Here is a 20,581-nt window from a genome sequence, read left to right as displayed (position 1 = left end):
GTCTGTATTCAACCAGTGTTTACATTTGGATGTGACCGGTCGCAATTTGGTTAGGCTTAGGAAAACTACGTGGTTAGGAAAAAAAATCATGGTTTGGGTTCAAATAAGTAATTTTACATGAATTGCATTACATATGTCACCAATTATATTTAATGTACTAAGTTAAATATGCTACTTAAAAGAAATCCACATTGACTTTTGCTTTCTCATAGACTCGAACAGCAGCCCCTCCAATGAAAGCCCTGTGTTTGTTTATCACTCTTTTTACAACCAGTTATACATCTGTATACTTTTCATTTGTACGCAGGGCAAAACGTGGCATTGACACTATATCCTAGTGTGGACTGACGGGTGTATTACACACTTTTGGTTTGCTGGGCTGGATGTGGAGTTCACAGAAATATAGTTTTTTCTTCAATTGTAGGCACTTTTCCCTCTTAAACTACTTTAACTTCAGTTACTTATGTCGTACATATGGATGTTTGACAAACTTTAACAAACCATTACGAATATTTTGCTTACTTAAATTGTTATAGCTATTTATTGTTGCTGCACTGCATGGATGTCTGGGATTATCATGTGTCCTGTTACAATTGTAGAAGACTGATTTTACAAGCTATAGCTTAAATTCAGGGTATTGATGAGATCAATCTGTAATCTTCACTTTACGCTCAGTAAGAGGACAAATATGTATATTTTCCATAGACTGTAAATAAAAGTAGATGCAGTTTCTGGGTCTGAAAAATTAGGCCAATGTGGAAGTGTCTTAAACTACAATACCACTGAGGGCCACTAGGGGTTGGCTCCAAAAAAGGTTCTGGCTCAAAAATTGCAAGAAGGGGACGGCAAAAATCCGAATTAGAGGCTTCATAATGGCATAGCTGGTTGCCACTTTTTATTTTTCAAACCATCAAACTATTCCTTTCAGCACTCACATCACTAAATTTGATCAAAATTGAAACCACTTATTTTAGAAGAATCAATAACAGGACAATATACCTGTGCCTAACAAAGGCAGTTCAGTAAAGTGGGTGCCTGCTGCCTTGCAAGACCTTTGGTTAAAGAAGAACCCCTGTTTCATGACACTTCACTGCACTGCATTTTAAAGCAGAGTTATAATAGTGTAGAGTAATTACTGGGGCCCTCAGTGGAGAGTAAATTATCACGACTGTGAAACACTTTGCTCTACATCTGTCTTTAAACCACTAAATTAAAGTGTATAAAAAAAATATGGAATTATTCTCTAGAGCAATTGGCCATAGTGCAGCTAAGAGTAACTACAATAGAGTTTCTTACCACTGAATAATACGCTCTTCCAGCTCAGTAAGGATGCTGCTGTGGAGGGTGTAGACCTGGGGGAGCACACCCAATATCTCCCCCAACCTCTGCTCCTCCAGCAATGGCTCCCCTTCCTCATCCACCGCCTCAGTCACCGCTGACCTAAAGTCCTGCAGAGGAGAGGGAAAACAGGATTTGTGAGGAGGTATCTTTTTTTCAGATGACAAAGGTGCGGGGCAGAAAGGGGGGTGGGGGATTGGAGGAAATCATTGTGAGGAAGGGAGGAGAAATGAAAGGCACAGAGGAATGAGGAACGAAGAGAAAAATGGAAGGAAGGTCAGATCCTCCTAAACATCCTTCCTGCCACCCTCCCTTCATATCATCTCAGTACTTTGGGTCCAGTTCAGACATTCAGGAAAGGTGGCCCTGTTTGCATAAGAGCTACATGCCAGGTGTTGTTACATAATGACCTTACTCAATGACACAACACTGTTTTGTACAACTGTACATTCGCCCACTTTTCATTTTTCTGTAGACAAGAATGCACTGATATGCAGTGAATCTGGGTCCAGTGGAGTCCATTCAGCACCCATAAAACATGTGCAACAGGCTTTAATAGCTGCAGTGTCAGTGACTAAAGGGACTAATATGAGGAGTTATTGCACATGGGAGTGCAAAACCAGGAGGGAGGTTATTTATCTACTCAGCAAATGAACACAAAAAGTAAATGAAAGTAGGTTAATCGTTAGGAGTTGTCAACATGCTTTAAAATATATTACTTTTTTCTGTGAGTGACGCTGTGTGACAAACTAATGTCATGCTGTCTATAAAGCAACAGTGTGTCTGTAAGGGATAAGTGTCTGAGGCCCATCAATTTCAGTTCAGAGTAAAGCACAGACATAAAACAAATAGAGATGTCCCAGTCGGCCGTGCAATAATGTGGTGACACCGGGCGCTTCAGAACACGCCGTTCATCATGCACAATCGATCGCGTATGAGTTAACATTCATCACGTCTGCCGGGAAAAAGAACAGCTACTTTTAGGGCTCTGGTTGACTCCGTGTCCCTGGTTACACACAAACACACACACACTCTCAGATCTGTAAATGAGCAGGACTGTAACCTCCTTTTTTGCCCAGCCACTCGCCACTTTATTCCTATTTTCCTCACGTAGGGCAGGTCAAGAAGCAACGTTAAGCACTTGATTGAGCAGCCGTTTATGCTCAGTCATAACTCAACAGAGGGAATCTGTTCAGAGGTCACGGGTCACAAACAAGAAAAAAAAATAACAAGTCTAAGCCTCATATGTTGAAGCCGTTATAGGGAAAGTCGTTTAGAAGAGGAGCATGGCCTCCCTTCCTATGTGGAGACAGGGTCTGGAAATTCTTTGTATTCTTGTTATTCCTTATCAAACAATGGAACAATAGCTCATGTGTGCCTCTAACTTAATGCTGCTCCTTGTTTTTTTTTTCCCAGACTGTGTTTGTGCATGTTGCTCCGCTGGGGTGTTTCCCAGACAAATTACTTAGTTTAATTCTAATTGGGATATTAGTCTGCATCAAACAGTAACTAATATCTCCCCCAAAAAAATCACTGATTCAGCTTGCAAGAATAATAAGATCCCAACTCAGTAACCATGCATTATGCAACAGCATGATGAAAAAGGCTTCAATGTCACCTTTGAAAGGTACCAAAGGTAACACGTCAGAGGAATGAAAGCCAAGGTCTTTTAAAGTGACAATTTCTGAAAGAAGATCATTTACACTGAAAAACAGTTCACGCAATTATTGCAGAAATGTCACATCTGATGCACTGACGTCCAGATTGACTCGCAGCATATGTATCTGTCTGTGCTTTGGAATACAGCAGCTAATCAGTGTAACTGAACATCATGATGAGATTGCAGAGTTATGATCATTAGAGGGGTCTGTTGTATAATATTTACATTAGTTGGTGTTTAATGGCATTAAATTACACATTACACAAAGCTTTGTACTCACAGAAGGCTTTCATAAATCACGGTAAAGGGCCTCACATAAGAAATTCAGGTTATGACCTTATTCAAGGTTATAAGGTACGGGCTGACTGATGGGCTTCTTTGGCTTCGCTGATTCTACCTGTCAGATTTGTACAGGCAACCATCACCGTAATAGCCACCATTTTTGAAAAGATGTCGCCTATCTCACTTCCTCTATAAGATTTTCTTAAAAAAATTAAATAAATCTAAGTTAAATAATTGTTTGAACTGTTCCAGTATCCACAGTCTGAAGGTCATTTTATGTGGCAAATGTCCTTCTTTGTTTGTAACTCTGCAGGGATGTGGTCTTGTTTTTGACAGGCAGTGATTGAGAAATGATGAAAAGAGATGATAACAGTTGGCTGTGATGCATGGCTGACTGCTGCAGGGTTACCACAGCTCACCTTTAAATTATCTGTCCTGCATTAACTATTCCCATTACTCTGTAGAGAGGGATATTCTCCAGTTAATGGTCAATCTGGTCATAAGGAGCTCGTAGTGTGCATCTAATTTAACCAATAAAAAAAGGAACCAACAGCCTTTTTGTGACCTTTAGGTGGCAGATTGCCAGTCGAGGGAGTGTCCACATATTCAGTGTTAGTTGAGTAAAGACACAAGGGCAGTATCAGTGAGAGCGCCTAGTGTGCACATGCAGCGTCATCTTACAACTGACCACACCAGAGCACAACATGTCAACTTTGTCAAGACCAGGAAATAGATCGCGCTGCAACAACACTGATAAACCTGAGCAGAGCGTTACAAAGGGGGGAGGAGGAGGAGAAGAAGAAGGAGACAGAGACTGGGGAGCAGACACACAGGATGTGATGTTATCAGTGGCATCTTTAAGAAACTTTAATAGACCTTCACGAAGGAGACATTTTAAGCCAATGTGACACGTTTGTGGTGTGTGGCAGTGGAGGTTGTCTTACCTCCTGAAGGTACTTGAGGGCACTGACGTGTCTGCAAAACAGAAAGAGAGAATCATTCGATTTAATGATAAAGTGGAAAGGAATCCACAACCTTCTACACAACTATGTTAATTTTTCTACAAAACTCATTAAATTATTTAAATTATTCATGATGGGAAAACTACATCAGAAGAATGGTTAAGTGCGTAGCAGGGCAAGAGGTGTAAGACACTCCTGTAATTGGATGTCAGTTACTCTGCATGCAGCTTGATGAATTGATGCGGAAGCAGGAGAGATGCAGTTGGAAGGAATTGGGAAGCAGCATAGAGGCACAATACTAATACTACTAATAATATATAGATGTTGATTGAGCATGATGTTTGTGAGGACATGGAGGAGATCCAACTCAAATGGGGAAATCTACAAATGCAGATACTCACAGTCTCTCTGAGTCAACGAGCTCTTTGGCAATGTAGAAGGCTCGGGATCGGCCATCAATCTGCGTGACAGGGAGCGAGAACAGTGGGAGATGAATGAACACAGTTAATGTTTAAAGGCTCTCTGTGGGCACTTACCCCACTCAAACATTAATAGGAAGAGCTACAGCAGCCAAGGAGACTGACAAAAAAACAAATTCAAATTTTTTTCTGATTCTTGCTGTCAAAATAAGACTGATTATTTCATTACGCTGCAGCACAGACATGAAGGCTTTCTCTAGTACTTTTAAATTTAGATGCATTATGTATGAGCGGCAGTGTGTGTGGTGACAACAATGCTGCCCATTGATTTAGAGGCTAATCACAGGGTCTCAAAACATCCGAGCCAAAACATAACATTGAAGCCATTTAGAGGTTTACCGGCAAGGCTCCCGTGCTTTGTCAGTGCTATTTTTTCCGATCTACCGCATTTCACAAATGCTGAATTAAAGGCACACTGATCTTCATTTCCTTGAAATAAAACCCAAACACACTTCCATTAAATTAAACTGTTCCCGGGGCCAACTTAAGTCTCACTGGTCTCCTTCCTCCTTGACTTTTTTTCCTTCCAGTTTATTGTAACTTTTCTTTGAAGAAAGAGAAAACAAGGAAATGCATGTCACATGATGAGGCTGATATTAATGTGATAGCAGCGGGACGGGTGGGGTCCATCTCTAAACTACAGTAAAACGGCATCTTTTAATGTATGCAAATGTGGGAAATTTAAGGGACTGCATCTCAACTAGAAGAAAAAGTTTATGGATACATAAACTCCTAACTGTTAAATGGATCCCTATGGACAAGCATATGTCCCATATAATGCTCGACTTAAGAAGCTTTGGCAATTTTGACTCATGAATGAGTCACCATGTGTATAATGCATCTCACCATAAAAAGCTCACTATGTAATTGTCATTACATTCTGTTGTTCACTTCTTATTTTATGGTACCACTTTTATTCAAATCATTATGTCTAAAATAGAATGAAAATCCAAATCTGTGGTATATTATTAGATAAAAACAGGACTTCTATAATTCAAGTTGATTTGCTGGACCACTTAGAGGACTAAATTACCACCTTCTTCTCAGCAGTCATTGGTTTCTGTATCCCATAACTCACCTGTCGGTCATAACTTTGCTCTGCAAGCCCCTCTTCCTCTTCCGAGGTACGGCCGTGGTCTTCATCCGCTGACAACCCAGCAGAGACGGAGTTGATTGGAAAAGGCTCTGTGTAGGCACTGCCAAAGGAGGAAAAGACAGTATTAAGACACTACAAACTACAAAACTACGCTGGTGTTAAAATGTGAATAGTTTGTACTATAACAATATGTACACAACAGCATGCCAGAAAAAAAATCAGTTTTAACCTTAAAGAAAGGCACTGACTATTTTCAGTTGGGAATGCAGAGCAGCATACAGGACACAAATTCTGAACAGTACACTATGCAGGAAAAAAGGCACCATATTCAAGTGTATTCTCAAAACACTGAACAATACTCTAATTCCCCGGTAAATGTATGCTAGTCTTTTTCCTGTGTGTGTCTCTTAGCATTTCAGTCATCATATGGAGCCCTCAAGTGGCCCACTGTAATCCCTTTACTGACTTGTTCTTCTCCTCACAGATGGTACAGTTGTGTGCGTACACTGGTAATCCTTTTGTGCGCTGCTATACCTGAGAGGGCATGCTTTAGCTCATTTCACATTTAATCCCTCTAAATGCAACCTGCGCTAATTATTAATGTCCTCTGGCCCATTAAGACCCATTCAGTATGTCTGATAACATTGACGTTGCCTGAAATATAACTGAAAAACAAATCCTATAAAAAATGCAATACAACAGGTGTAGGACAGCAGTGAGACTCTCTGCTGGTTTCATCCCAGGTGTAAAAGTTTTATAGCCTAAAAAGTACTGCAGAGGAGCAAAATATTTATCAATACAGACACGCTTTGTTATTCATTAAGTTCTGCTACTGTAAGTATTTCGAGTACAGCTGGTACTGCAATGTAACAGAGAATACTGCTGATGATATGAAGCCAAACTAACTTGTGATATTAAAGGTGTATTGATAGGAATCTTTCCATTTTGGACAATCTAAACTCTTTACTCAAAGTGGAGCTGATTTTCATTCTGGTCTTTTTGATCATTTTAGACCCTCCTATTATATTGAAAAAAAAGATATCCATCATGTCATTGGTCACATAAATCTGCATTGTTTATATCTGCTGACAAACAGGCAAAACAAACTGTTATTATGAGAATTCAAAAATAAAAATATCATTTCATGCATGCACATTTTCTTATGATCTAATTCAGGAAGTTTCACTTTTTAGTCCTGTATGTTTTCTAAAAATCAAGTGTTTCTTTCCTGCATATTCATTATCTGCCCTGTGCACATACGTGCTTGTTTTAGTTGTGTTAATTGTAAAGCAACCTGATTGCTTGATCCCCAAAACCAAAACCACAAAACCACAAATGGGTTCCGCAAAGTGGCACTAAAGGAAAAGTCATTAAAGCCACTAGGATTCATTGTCTGGGAACCACAAACTAAATTCTGTGGTAATCCCATCAGGTAGATGTTGAGATGGTTCACAACAAAGCTTTGACCTGCAGGTGGTGCCAGCAAAAAAACATCAAGAGATCAACAAAGTCATTGTGATTCATTGTCTGGGTACTCTGAATGTCTGAACCAAATTTCATGGGAATTCATCCACCAAATATCCACACTGCTGGACTGACAGACATTGCCATCCACTATGTCACACCACTAAAATTAGCATATATACACAAGTCACATGTTCGACAGCATAGAAGTATAAAAGAACAGCTAGTGTGTAGGTGTGCCTTCGAGCACAAGCATTGATGTGATGTCTGTTTTTGGCATAATCTCTTGCAGCTCTGTGAAGTGAGCGGCAGATCCTTGATTTGTTTACCCTAACTAGCCAATTATAAGTTAATTTCATTAATTTCATTGGGCATAATTTACTACGTGCTATAAGGAAAGTTAAGAGAAACCAATTTGATATTATAAATTTTTCCCCTTGCAAAGAAATATTTGCGAAATATTCTATAATGTCTTTCCACGGGACTATAAAAAGAAAGATGCCAAACAAAAAAGCAGCATCAGAAATGGAGAGTATGGGCTTTCCTTTCAAATTTGATGTCAGATGAATCTACAAATGTGTGTATTGAAGAGATTAGTTGATTGCACAAACAAAAACAAAAAAAATGAAAAGAAATCACTGTGGATAACTGAATAATTATTTGAAGTCCTTCTAAACCTATCTATAATGAAATATTTTTTTCCATGCAGCTGCAGCCCTGTCTCATCACTCTCTGCTTTGTAGGAACTAGGAAATATGTAAAGCAGACAGTGTGATAAATTTCACGTAAATAAGATGAGACATGTACTGCATACATTGATAAATTCACACATGCATGCACAGTGCCTTGTAATGATAGTTTTTCCTGATGCCTGAAACCGCCCCCTGTGTGAACAGAGTGTAGGCAGCTTTTGGAAGACCAAAGGTTAACAGAGTTACCTGCTGGACTTCATCTCCATTCAGATACACTCATACTTCATATGGTTCACTGCACAGCTTAAGCTCTCAGACACACACACACGCACACACACACATGCACGCACGCACGCACGCACGCACGCACGCACACACACACACACACACACACACACACACACACACACACACACACACACACACAGACACCTTTCAGCCTTATTGGGTGGGCTGGTGAAAACATCTATGGCCCATTACTCATGGTTGACCTCAGAGTCGACAGGTCAGGCTCCTGGGTGATGCTGTGGTGGAAAGAGAACTGGAGGGATGGGTCTTCTTTGAATTCATTCTTAAGCTCTGATTTATTGTACAGGTGAGTCAAATTCCATCATACATCCAAGACTGAGGATTCTCACCTTCACCTTCTCACCTACAACCATCAACATCACTGCAATCTCTCAACACACACCGTCTGTGCTGTAATGGAGGGCTGTGACCAAATCCTAGAGAAGATCTTAAAAAAAAAAAATCTAAAATTACTATGATTCCTTAAAAATATACTACCATTTTAAGGTTTCTTGTAGCTCCAATCTGCTTTATTTGTATAAGTCACCACATTTAAACAGACAAATAGTTTTGTAAGATGACAATACAGGAAGACCTTTCACAGGACAATTAATTAAATGCTATTATGCCAGCCGACTGCAAAGTCTTTGATGAAACGACAAAGTTAAATCTACTGTGTCAAATTCGAAAGAGGACCCAATGACTGGTAAAAGACCCATAATCTACCAATTATCTGTGAATTTGATAGTAACATATAAATCAATTGAGCTAAACACTGAGTATTAAAGTAGTATTAGGACCAATCAGACAGACCTTTTCCCACATGTAATGGCTCTATTATAGGAAATAGGACCGAGTGAATAGGTTCATTAGCTTGCTAACTATAGAAGATTGAAACACTAATGGGGGGATTAAGAGCATGGGAGCAGTGTTAAATTGTTTGCTGCTTTTAGTGAGGGTGATTACATATAGCCTGCGGCTGCTATGTAGCTGCTATAGTGTGAAGTGGTTAGTGAAGACAATGTATCTCTGACTCCTGCTGACATGATAGGTTTTGATTCAGGGGCACATGCAACACTGTTATAACCTCTGTTTGCTTGTTTCTGGTCGATTTGTCCTTCTGTACCATTAGAGTCAGAAGTTTGCTATGGGGATGATGGGTATATGAAGTGAGAGATCCTTGACAAAGTGGAGCAACAATACCAGCAGACCTGACATTACTGACTGGACCACACCTCATTTTGTTGTTCAAGGGAAAGTCTACGCACCTCCACCCCACCACAATGACCCCCTTTTTCCCGCTTCATCCTATCTGTCCGCCCCTTTCTCCACCTCCCTACCTCCCACCAGAGCCCTGCCCTCGTCCTGCATTTCCTGTAAACAGGCTGGTGGGAAGCTCCTTGGCTGGACACTTCCTCCCCGGGGATGACCTGGCAATGACCTCAGAGCGACTGGCACCAGGCCTGGCGAGCCAGTGACACGCCCTGTCCACCCCCTTGTTACACAGCACACAGGCACCACCCAGTGCAACAATATACTTAAGATGTCTCCCTCATCACTACTAACACTAACATAACAGTGGGTGGAAAAGCAGTTTCAGAGGCCATTCCAGGGCTTTGTCATCACGTCGAAGAAATTCATGTTGGACTGTTGGAAGTGTAAACGATGCCAAAGGGTAAACTAGAGATGCACAATGGTGCACATATTAGCACTCCCTTACTGAACATACCACGATAAACCTTTTTACTGTGTGCACAGGGACAGCAACATATTTGCATTACGCTTGTAAGTCCATCTGAAAAAAAACTTCACTAGCAAGGATGACCACCTCAACTAAGTATTAACAGAATTTATTGATTATGATATGGTGGAATGCATTGGAGCTGGGTAAGACACTGCGGTTTGGGGAAGGCTTAATGTCCAAAATGAGCACTGTTGATTGATAAAATGGGAGGATGGACTAATCTGAAGCTGGTTCCTTAGCCCCTGAAATGAGCGCCAAAGTTTGATGAAATAGAGGGATGGCCGATTTGTAAACGGGCCTCTTGGTGCCCAAAATGAGTGCTGTAGTTTGATGAGTAGGAAGACAGACAAAATGGAGACATACACATCGGTGCCCCAAATGAGCGTAGTAGTTTGAGGAAATGGGAGGACTGACGAAACAGAAATGAGCAACCTGGTGCTAGGAGAACGGGAAAACTTAAATGAAATAGGGAGACAGAAGAATTATAACTTGGCATCCCGATGCCGGTAACAAGCACATCTTTATGAAATGGAAATAAGATCCGAGGACTGCTGAAATTAGGGGACAGAGAAAAGGACAACTTGTGAGCCAGCGCCTGAGACATGGGCAGAAAACTGTTGAAATGAGGTGGTAGTGGAGAGGAAAACTGGCATCTTGGTGTGAGAAACAGGAGGAAACTGTTGAAAATGAAGCATATAGGAAGGGGGAACTAGTGACCCGATATGGGAAATGGATCAGAAAACTATAAAATTGAGGATAGGAACGTGCAAACCTGCCAACCCGATGTTGCGGGAGTGCATGGTGACGTCATGAATGATGGATGATCTTCCTCGAACGGAATCTCGGCTGTAGGACGGCGGCGTTTTTCATTTTTTATTTATTTTTTGCTGGAATGCTCCTGATGGCGATTGGACCAGTGAACTGCCTTAACATGGTCCTTGGTGAAAGCGGAGTTTGTGGGTTCGCAGGTCGGTGTGAAGACCATCTGCTGAGACGAAGAGGACACTAACGTATGTTTTGAGGATAAGGTCAATAATGGAGCCGGTTCCGAAGGCAGGATGAACGAGCGGCGTGGCGTTCTGTGGGTCTGAACGGACAACAAGAGCAGACAGATGTGCCGGATGGGCAGGTATTTATAGACGCGTGACTGGAAGGGGAGTGTTTGAGGTGTGGTCCTGTTCCCAAAATTCAGATAAAATTATCTCCAATTAATGGTCTCTAAATTGAACACAATCACAAATCCTACACTTTCTGTGCTTTTTTTCCAGCTCTCATTTGTTGCTGCAAGGCTAGTTGGCAAGGACAATTCTGCTGAGACTGCATCCTCAGCAGGAGCCTCATCTTTGATAAAGCAGCACAGTGCTGTAACTGTGTGCATGCACATTTATGCACATATACGCACACACAGACAATCACCTTGGTTTGGCTTGGGATGAATCATTAGTGGGCCTTCTCCTTTTCCATTGCACACTACGGTAGCTTGCTAATGAACACGTCTCTTTGCTTAGGCTGAATGCTTGTGTTGATGTAGCGTCTAAATGCTGCTATACATTAATCACACAAGTGGAAACAAGCCAAGCCTGTGGGACAGCAGCTTTGTAAGTTCTTCTTAAAATGCGTGTCTGCTTCTGCAGGAACTGTCCTTTTGTGTGCAGTGCTGTGGGGCCACTTGGTCATTTTCCTCACCACAAAAATCCACTTTTTTCCTCAGTGGGCCTACAGCCACATTGACTGTTCTCAATAAATCACTGCCATCATCTGCATGTTGGCATGGGACAGTGTCAAGATTTGAAAAGAGTTTAGTACAAGATTTACACACAAAGGCAGACAAAAACACCTACACTGAGTACACAGGGCTTAATGGGCACACCCAGGCACAGATGTATACACTCAGACTCACATAAACATAAACCAGGCCTGTATAGACACACCAAAGACTGCCCCTGCATGGTAACAGAAGCATCTATAGGAGGAATGCAGTGAAGACAAGGTGACAGGATAGATAAGTTATTTGCATCACTGTGAGCAGTGTGAGACTTCCAGCACACAATGAGCCCCATGGGTAACATCACTGGGAGACAAAGAGCCTTCCAAGAGTGACCATTTTTTGGGGAATGGAAAGGTTTCAAATGTTGAGAGACATATATACAGTTGAATAGAACTGTGTAAACAAACAGTGGGAAGTCATGATATAGTATTGCTACAGAGACTGAAGAAAAGGGAAGTACGAGCTTCATATGTATGAAAGGTTTTCTAAATTATATAAATCCTCTTCTGCATAGGCAAATAGCTATGAAAAACTAAATAACTGAAAACAATTAAAATGGTGAAAGAAACAGCAGCTATCTGCACATGAACACTAAACAAAGGGCCGCACAAGAAACAAAAACAAGCAGAAACATTCTGTCCCATGATGAGATCTTCAGCCTTTCAGGGAGCTCTTGGTAATGTACCATCTCTTTGACTACACAGAGGTCATCAAACACAACTATTATATTATAAGTGGGGGAAGACTGTGGCCTGCAGTGGCTGAGTCTGTGCCACAGGCTGGAGTCAATTGGTGATTCCTCACTCTATCACACACTGCAGTAAATCCTGCGGCCCCTCCAGGGTCCGATGAAAGAGAGGCACTCGGGAGAGAGCTACTTTAATAAAAGCTCTCCTAAACTTAACCATCAGTGTCAGGTACAGGAGAGCAATTACAACACAACTGCTCTCACTCTCTATCTGCTGTTTTTACTGCACCCCTCCAACCTTACTTTATACTCTTTTGTTTTCTCACTGATCTGCTCCTTCTATTCACACATCCCCTCCCCTTGAAACCTCACCTTTTCTTCACTCTTCTCCACTTCCATGTGTGAAAGAAACTCCCCCACATTTTTTCACTTTTAATTGCATCCATAATGACTTTCTCCAACGTGAATAATCTGCGCTCAGTGAGCTACCCAATTGCTGCTACTTGTTCCGTCACCTCAGACTTGCATAGGAAGCAGCAGCGCCAGATGTGACCTCTAAATCCACCAAATGAAAAACAGGAGTAAGCTCTCCCACAAGCATTGTCCATCTTCCCACAGCCAGCGATGCCTGACATCTCAGGCTGCTCATCTCTCACACAGAACACTTTCCTACAAGAGGGAGATCAGAGTCTACTCAGCCAGGTGCCTTCTGCTCATCTGAGATACAGAGAAAGAAAATCTGTCAGCTGTTCAGGGGTAGACACTGCACCTCTAAATAAAAAGGTCTGGCCCTAACATGACTACAAAGAGAACATACATATATGCCTCATTTCTACAGTTTGATGCAAGCAAATATAAGAAGATTAGCTGAAACCCTGTCTGTGATCATAAATCCAAATTTGATATAGACCTAATATGTTAATGGTGGAAGTCTTCAAATAACTTGTTTTGACCATACATTAGTCCAAAAAGGTATTCTATTTCCAGTAATAGACAACTATGAACAAATTTGAATTCATATTTCAGTCAAAACATTTGCTTAAAAAAACCCATTAACACTTACTTCCCTATCAAAATGAACAATATTGCTTCTTTTTGTCAATCACAAATTATTGATTTGACCAGCTCTATAAGCACTAATCATTAGCCATGGATGGTACTTTGTAGTTTTGTATTGCCTTAAAAAGTCAGTAAACCCAGGTTTGTAAAATATGTGGAGATTGTTTTGGTTCCATTTACCAAGCTTTTGAGATGTTTTATAAACTGCTTCAACCCTGATTCATTAGGTGCTCACAGCATTGAAAAAAAAAGACATTGCTTATGTTTACCTTTGTAAGTTGTCAACATAAATTTCTCAGATGAATCTCAAAATCTGGGCAAATAAAAAGTATATGTATGACTAGATACCACCAGATATAAAGTGTAAGGTAAGGTTACACATGTGTGTTTAGAACTTGGGTTAATCAACCCTTTAAGGTCTGCTGTAGATGAAACTAAATAATTCAACCTTAAATAAACGTTGCTTACCTTTCAGTGTCTGCTTTTGATGGCTGGTGTTTGCTGTCAATCCCAGGGAAACTATTCATGTCCACATAGCCATCATTCTCATTGCTGGGAACTGTTGTGCAGTTTGGATCCTCAAAAAACTCAGTAACAGTGTGGGATCTAGTGGGTCTGCCTAGGATCTGGATGTTCTCATAGTCTGAGCTCATGGCTGGCATGTTTTCATAGTCTGAGGTATCTGCACTGGGGAAGGAGATGGACCGTGGTTTGGTCAGAGGCAACGGCATGACGGAGCGGCGAGATCGCTCCTCGAAGGACTCCACTCTGGAGACGCTCCTGCCAAAGGCTTTGGGGTCTCCTTTCCTCCTCTGGTGGTCTTTGTAGAGGGCAAAGTTGGTTGGCAGGTCTGGAGGACGTGGCTGGGGGTTCACCATGTGGGACTGGAGCTGAGGAGAGCTGCCAGTGCTTCTACGATCAAGCTCTATGATTCTCACTGGGCCATGGTGGCTGGACTCAGAGGAAGAACGTGAAGAGCGAACACTCCCATCACTGAACCCCTTTGAATCCGTCTTCTTCTTGAACTTAAGCGCCAGAAAGCGCTTGAAGGAGGACGTTTTCTTTTTAGGTATGTCATTGGGTTCATGCTGGATCAGGAGGGATGGGGAACTCTTGGTGACCGGTCTTTTAGTAATGTATGCCAGCTCAAAAGGTGGAGGGATGTCTACTAGAGACGTTGGTGTGGAAACACCACTGGAAGATTGATGGCTGCGCTGGGAGAAGCTTCCAGAAGAGGTTATGACACATGGGAGGGAAAGTGTATCATCCTTCCTTTTCATCCTGATGTCACCCTTCAGAGATTGGTCAATGTCTGTTGGGGTTGTCAAGGACAATTCTGGACCTTCTGCAGATCGGGAGTATAATAAGAAGCGACGGGACTTCATTGATGGAATCAAACGGTTGACTTCTGGCTGCTGTAAGTGGCTGAGGGATTCGCTGTTCTTATCCAAGGCCACTGTACAGTATTCATGTGTCTGGTATTCTGTCCCTGTCTCCTCTGGTACAGTTTCTGGGACATAACCCGGAACTTTCCCAGAATAGGATCTTGATCGTGTGACGATTGTTTTCCGATCAAGTGTCACAAAGTTCTCCCCTTCTGAGTCAAACCCGGCCTCTTCATATATATGCTCCTCATTATCTGAGTCTGTGTCTTCATAGTAAGGCACAATATGGCAGTCTAGTTCCTCGATGTCTTCTTCAAAGGCCTCAGTGGTGTGGGCAAACACCACCCTGTTTGTGAGCTCTGGGGTGCGGCCCAGGTCTAGGTCTACTGGCACCGTGATGTTACACAACCTCAGACGAGGCTGGCAGCTTTTTCTTTGGCCGCTTAAAGCCTGCTCTCGTTTAGCTGTTCTCTCCTTCACACTTCTTACTCTAATATGCTTCTTTTCCGATTCTTCCTCGTCATCCTCATCACCTATCTCGACGTAATCCTCTGATGAGACACACTCAAATTGCTCAAAGTCATCTGCTTTAAAGCAGAGGGAATCATCAATGTCTGCATACTCATCTGCTGACTCACTGTCCTTTGCTTTGTCTTGGTGCTGATTTGACTGCTCAGTGCCCTCCTCAGTATGACCGTGCTCTGAGAGGGCTTGCTTGTCCTCTAGCTTGTCCACATCATCTGATGATACATAGTAAGGTTCCTGGTTAGAAGGACCTGCCGTTTGCACTTCATTTGCAGTTGAAGGTTTGTCATCCTCACTCCACTCAGGATCAGCAGTGCTACATATTTCTCCTGGAACAGCTTCTATGACAGAGTAAGGGCCGAACACATCCTCAGTGCTGGATGTGAACCGAAAACAGCCTGAGAGATCCTTGGTGGCTCGTTCTGGTTGCCAAACCTCTGTATCTCCTGTTTCAGCTGGGTCACACAACTCACATGTATCACTAGCATCATCTGTCGGGCCAATCACATCGTAGGGATACTCCTCAGTGACAGTAGGAAGCACATTGAATCCATATGCAAATCCTCCAGCTTCCATCTCAGTCTCTCTTGTGAGTAAGTCACACTGCAGACAGTCTTCCCTTTGTTCATTGTCTGCTTCATTACGTCCAAGGTTTTGTTCCTCGACATGTTCGTCTGAGTGTTCTGGAGGGCCACAAAGTATTTCAGTGTTTTCAGTAAAACTCTGTTCCTCCTCTTCTTCCTCCTCTCCTGCTTCTTCCCCTGTTTGAATTGGAGGAAGTGAAGGGGACATATTGTCATCATCAGTGCTATTGCCACCTTCAGGCTGGTTCAAGTCATTGTCAGTATTTTCATCCTCTATAGTGTCAACAGCAGAACCGTCGTCTGCTTTGACTGTGTCCTCTGAGCCAACGCGGTCTACATCACCATCATTATCAAACACATCTGATTCTTTTTCTGTTCCCACAACAGTTTCTCCCTCTACTGTGTCCTCTTTATCATTGTCTCCTGTGCCATTGCTGTTAACTCCATCCTCTGCCTCACTTTTCTCCTCTTTGTCCTGATTCTCCTCAGACATGTTATGGAGATCTTCTGTCATCCCATCAGAGTGAGCCAGATCTCCGTTACTGAGACTCTGTTGAGGGCAGGGCTCGTACAGGGGTCTGGGCTTTGGGTCTGCAAGAGGCTTTGGACCAAGGACGGGGGGACAAGGCTTTGACATCAGCTTGGACTGCACCTTGATGGTGAGATGACTGCGGACCTTTGGTCGTGGGACTTGCAGCGGATTTTGAAAATCTGTACAAAGAAAGTGAGAAAAAAATTAAAATCTATTAAAGCCACACAAATCCTACTTTTACTGTTTACTAAGTACCTAAGCTTACATAACGATAAAATGTGGCTTTTGTTTCTGTATAGAAGAGGAAGCCATGTGCAGCACAATAGTCAGTGACATGCAGAAAGCTGCAGGGGACATTATCAGCAGGAAAAACAACAGAGCCACAGGGTACTTAGACAAAGAACAATAATATCTCCCGTCTGGGAAATGACACATGCAGAATGGTCACTTATGACAGATTTGGCCAAATTAATTGATTCGCTGCTTCTGATCAAAATAATTTAATAATAATTTCACAAAATGCCTGATGTGCATTGGAATGGCGACAGAGTGAAGGACCAGAATCAGAATCAGATTTATTGCGAAGTAAGTTACAAGTGTAGTGGTGCAGCAATCAAAACTGATTGAATGCTTAAGAAGCTTAAATCCATCATCATTGTAATTTTGACTTTGAAAATTAGGTAAGCAAAAAAAATTGTGCAGTCAGTAAAGAGCACTGGTTACAAAATTTAGAATAGTCATGAAACACGCCCGTACTTAACAAAGTGTGTACACCCCTTGGCTCTTCCTGTTATTTAGTACCTGCCCTGACGCACATCCTATTAAACCCTGTGTGCACTCTGGTTATCTCTTAGTGTTTTCTCTTTCTGTCTCTCTGTCAGTGCTTCTGCTTGTTGCGTTCTCTTTCTCTTTATCAGTTTTGTGAGAAACTGTAATCTATTGCTGTATATCGCTTTCCTCCAAAACTTTTACACAATATTTCCAATATTAATTCCACAGCAGTCTCGCTCTTAAGAATTCCTGCTTCATTAACCAGTCCAGCAGAGTCTCTGTGAAGGACTCCACACAGGATGTCCATAGGGGAAGGACATTAACAGCATGGCCCCCCATCACTCCTCCATAAGCCTCTCTAGGAGTGCACATTTTCACAACACAAATGGACTTCCTTCTCGTCATTCTTCCCCGATTGTCACAAAACAGACTCACACTCCCGCTCACACACACACACACACACACACACACACACACACACACACACCACACACGCACACATACACACACACACACACACACACACACACACATATGTAAGTACACGCACACTTTTTTTTTGTGAAAAAGGGCCTTTGAGTGCGTCAAAGAACAATAAAAGAGGGAGCAAAAACAAGGATCCCAGTCTGACAAAGCACCCAACTGCAAAAAACAGGATATGAATTATGCAACAAGAATTCAATTAAAACAAATGTTTGAAAAACAAAGGAAGAGATAGACACAGGGACCTTGGCTGTGCCAAACACACAGGATATGATTTCACACTGTGTCCTCATCATGAATGTCACCGTCAAACCATAACAACCTGTTTAAAATCTTAATTGACAGGGCTGTCAACTAAAATGGATTTTAATTGTTAGAATAAAGATTCTGGTTGAAAAATGATGCAAAGGACATACAGAGAAAGCACTTTTCAACTTCTCTTACTTAATAGCTAAACCATACAAGACACTACATTTGCAGGACAGGTAACCTTTCATACAGAACATTGCCCTCTGTCTTCTTTCCCTGACACGGATTCTAATCCTAACTCTAACCCCATAACGACTTCACTGAGAGCATCCTGGGTCCTACTTTAATCCAATGCAATGGATTTAAACCACTCCAAAAAGGTGTGTAATGAATTTTACTACAATATTGTTTTTATGGGAAAACCAAAAACAATTTCCACACTAGTTGTGTGATGAAAGTTGAAAACTAAAAGACATTTTATTTTCCCTGTGGAATATATCATTTCAAGCGATACAAAAGCACTGGATGTCAGCTTGTAAGGTGGGAAATAAATGTGTGGAAAATTATTTCAGACACAACCAGTTTCAGACATTAACACCGCCCTCATGAAAATCTTGAAAAATATCTATCTATCTATCTATCTATCTATCTATCTATCTATCTATCTATCTATCTATCTATCTATCTATCTATCTATCACATTAACAAATGCTCACGCGCAACACTTTGTTTGATGTAATCCATTAAAGTTTAGTTTCTGTACTCTTGACATTAAAATTACACATTTATAACCAACCTGCGTTCATTGTGGGACATCATCATCCACGGCAACCGACAGTTATCCTCATTTTCCCCCCACACCTACGATGTCCCTCCAAATGACACGGAAACTTAATCCACACACAAAAATATTGCGGGATAATCAAGTTGTGGAGGAAGAGTTGCAGGACGTTTCATCTTGGTCTTCTCCAGTGGATGTCGACTTGTGCAATGTTCCTTTTCTCGCAGCCGAGCTTTCAGGCGCCGTGCATCTCCAGTGCTGATGCTACAGTAAACTGGTGCGCTCCTGCGTGGAAACGGGAGGTGCTGCTTGGCGCTTCCTGAGGCAGGACTACAGCACGGCGCGGACACGGAGCGTAAACCAAACCTACTCTCAATGTATTTTATTTTTGCAATGCATACTGTTATATCTCAGCTACTGTCTTTGCACTGAAGGAATACTGGAGAATTATATTCACTACTGGTCACGTTGTGTTATAGAACACTGCTCCACATTTGCGTGCAAATGTAATAGAGACAGCAGGGTCGATTAGAGAAAATTCACTCTGAAACTTTAAGCCACAATCCATCTTGTGCCTCATTGTACTTACGGTCAGCTCTAAGCTACTCCACAAAGAATATCCCAAAATAACATGTTCGTATGTTGGCATATCCCTTCACTGATGCACAGTTGATAAGTTGAAGAGTTAAGACTTACATAGTTACATCAGTTGTTCAGCTGTGCAAAGGACATACTTTCACGTTTGGAAAGACTGGAACATTATTGGAGAACACGATATATATCACATTATCTGAGCTCCAGCCGAGATTCTTCTCACAGTTTTCTCCAGCATGTTTTGCGCATGGAGTATTTCCTGAACCAGACCAGTGCATAGAAAGGTTCCTAAAAGCAGTTTCCAAAAACAGTTTCTCCAGCACACCAAAGCTTTCGCTGTTGGCTAGGCTTCCTGGCCCGGCATCTGTTGCATGATTGAATGAATGCAACCCTTTAAAAACCTCTCCTCATAACAGGAAACTGCTCTCCCTGTTTCCTGCACAACAGGCAGCACTTCCTTAGCAACAGATGGGAAAGGTTGGCAATGTTAACCCTTTAGGTAACCTCTAACAGAGCTGATTGACTGGTGCTGTGCAGAGCATGAAGGTTCGAGGAACAGAGAAACTTTGAACAGCTCAAGACTCTCGGTGGGATTCCAAGGACAGAGACACCTTGTGCAACATGGGGAGACTGGGCTCGTCGCCCACTTGGGGTCTTTGATTTGACAGCTCCCAATGCTGGTTAAATGCCCACACATTGGGATGGGACTATCTAACCTCATTTTACCCTCTCTTCCACACACTTGAAGGTCAAACAATGCAGCAGACCTCAGGGATTTTTTTACAGCAGCGTTGAAGTGGATAGTGATGGAGTAGAGAAACGCAATAAAAGAATCGGCTGTACTGAATCGCCACGGGGCTCTGTTCCTGACTGCTGCAACACCACACAGACCCCTACATTATACACGCAGCAAAATTCCCTTTCCAGATGGTTTGGTGCAGGAAGGATTAGGCTTTGCTGCAGGTGCAAAGCACTCTCAAAGGTGATTAGAGAGTACTCATGTCATAATCACCTCGTGTAATCTTCGCACTTGCATGAGGGTCATCTCATTAAAGAATAAGTGTTTTGGTGTATGCAATAATACAGTTTCTGAATTATTAATTATCTCACTAAAGGGTGTATTTAATATGAAATAATTTGTTTTAAAGATGTGACCA

The 20,581-nt window shown here is 41.9% G+C and overlaps 1 protein-coding gene across 2 annotated transcripts in view; it reads right to left on the bottom strand.

Annotated features, from left to right (window-relative positions):
* Window positions 1-19,748, bottom strand: part of fgd5a (FYVE, RhoGEF and PH domain containing 5a) — a 37,761-nt gene extending 18,013 nt beyond the window's left edge. For both annotated transcript variants that reach the window (XM_069149204.1, XM_069149297.1), the window contains exons 1-6: window positions 18,846-19,748; window positions 13,989-16,725; window positions 5,800-5,917; window positions 4,644-4,702; window positions 4,225-4,255; window positions 1,297-1,448 (exon numbers count right to left, since the gene is read on the bottom strand). In XM_069149204.1, the coding sequence (XP_069005305.1) occupies window positions 1,297-1,448; window positions 4,225-4,255; window positions 4,644-4,702; window positions 5,800-5,917; window positions 13,989-16,725; window positions 18,846-18,855 (3,107 nt within the window). In that variant the 5' untranslated portion in view covers window positions 18,856-19,748. The remainder of the gene's footprint in view (window positions 1-1,296; window positions 1,449-4,224; window positions 4,256-4,643; window positions 4,703-5,799; window positions 5,918-13,988; window positions 16,726-18,845) is intronic.
* Window positions 19,749-20,581: the final 833 nt, after the last annotated feature.

The sequence above is a fragment of the Embiotoca jacksoni genome, unplaced genomic scaffold (genome assembly GCF_022577435.1).
Source record: "Embiotoca jacksoni isolate LCO1_2020_lvr unplaced genomic scaffold, fEmbJac1.0.p SCAF_1, whole genome shotgun sequence".
NCBI classification, from domain to species: Eukaryota; Metazoa; Chordata; class Actinopteri; family Embiotocidae; genus Embiotoca; species Embiotoca jacksoni.
Note: the sequence above shows the minus strand (reverse complement) of the source record. Positions and strands in the feature narration are given on the sequence as shown.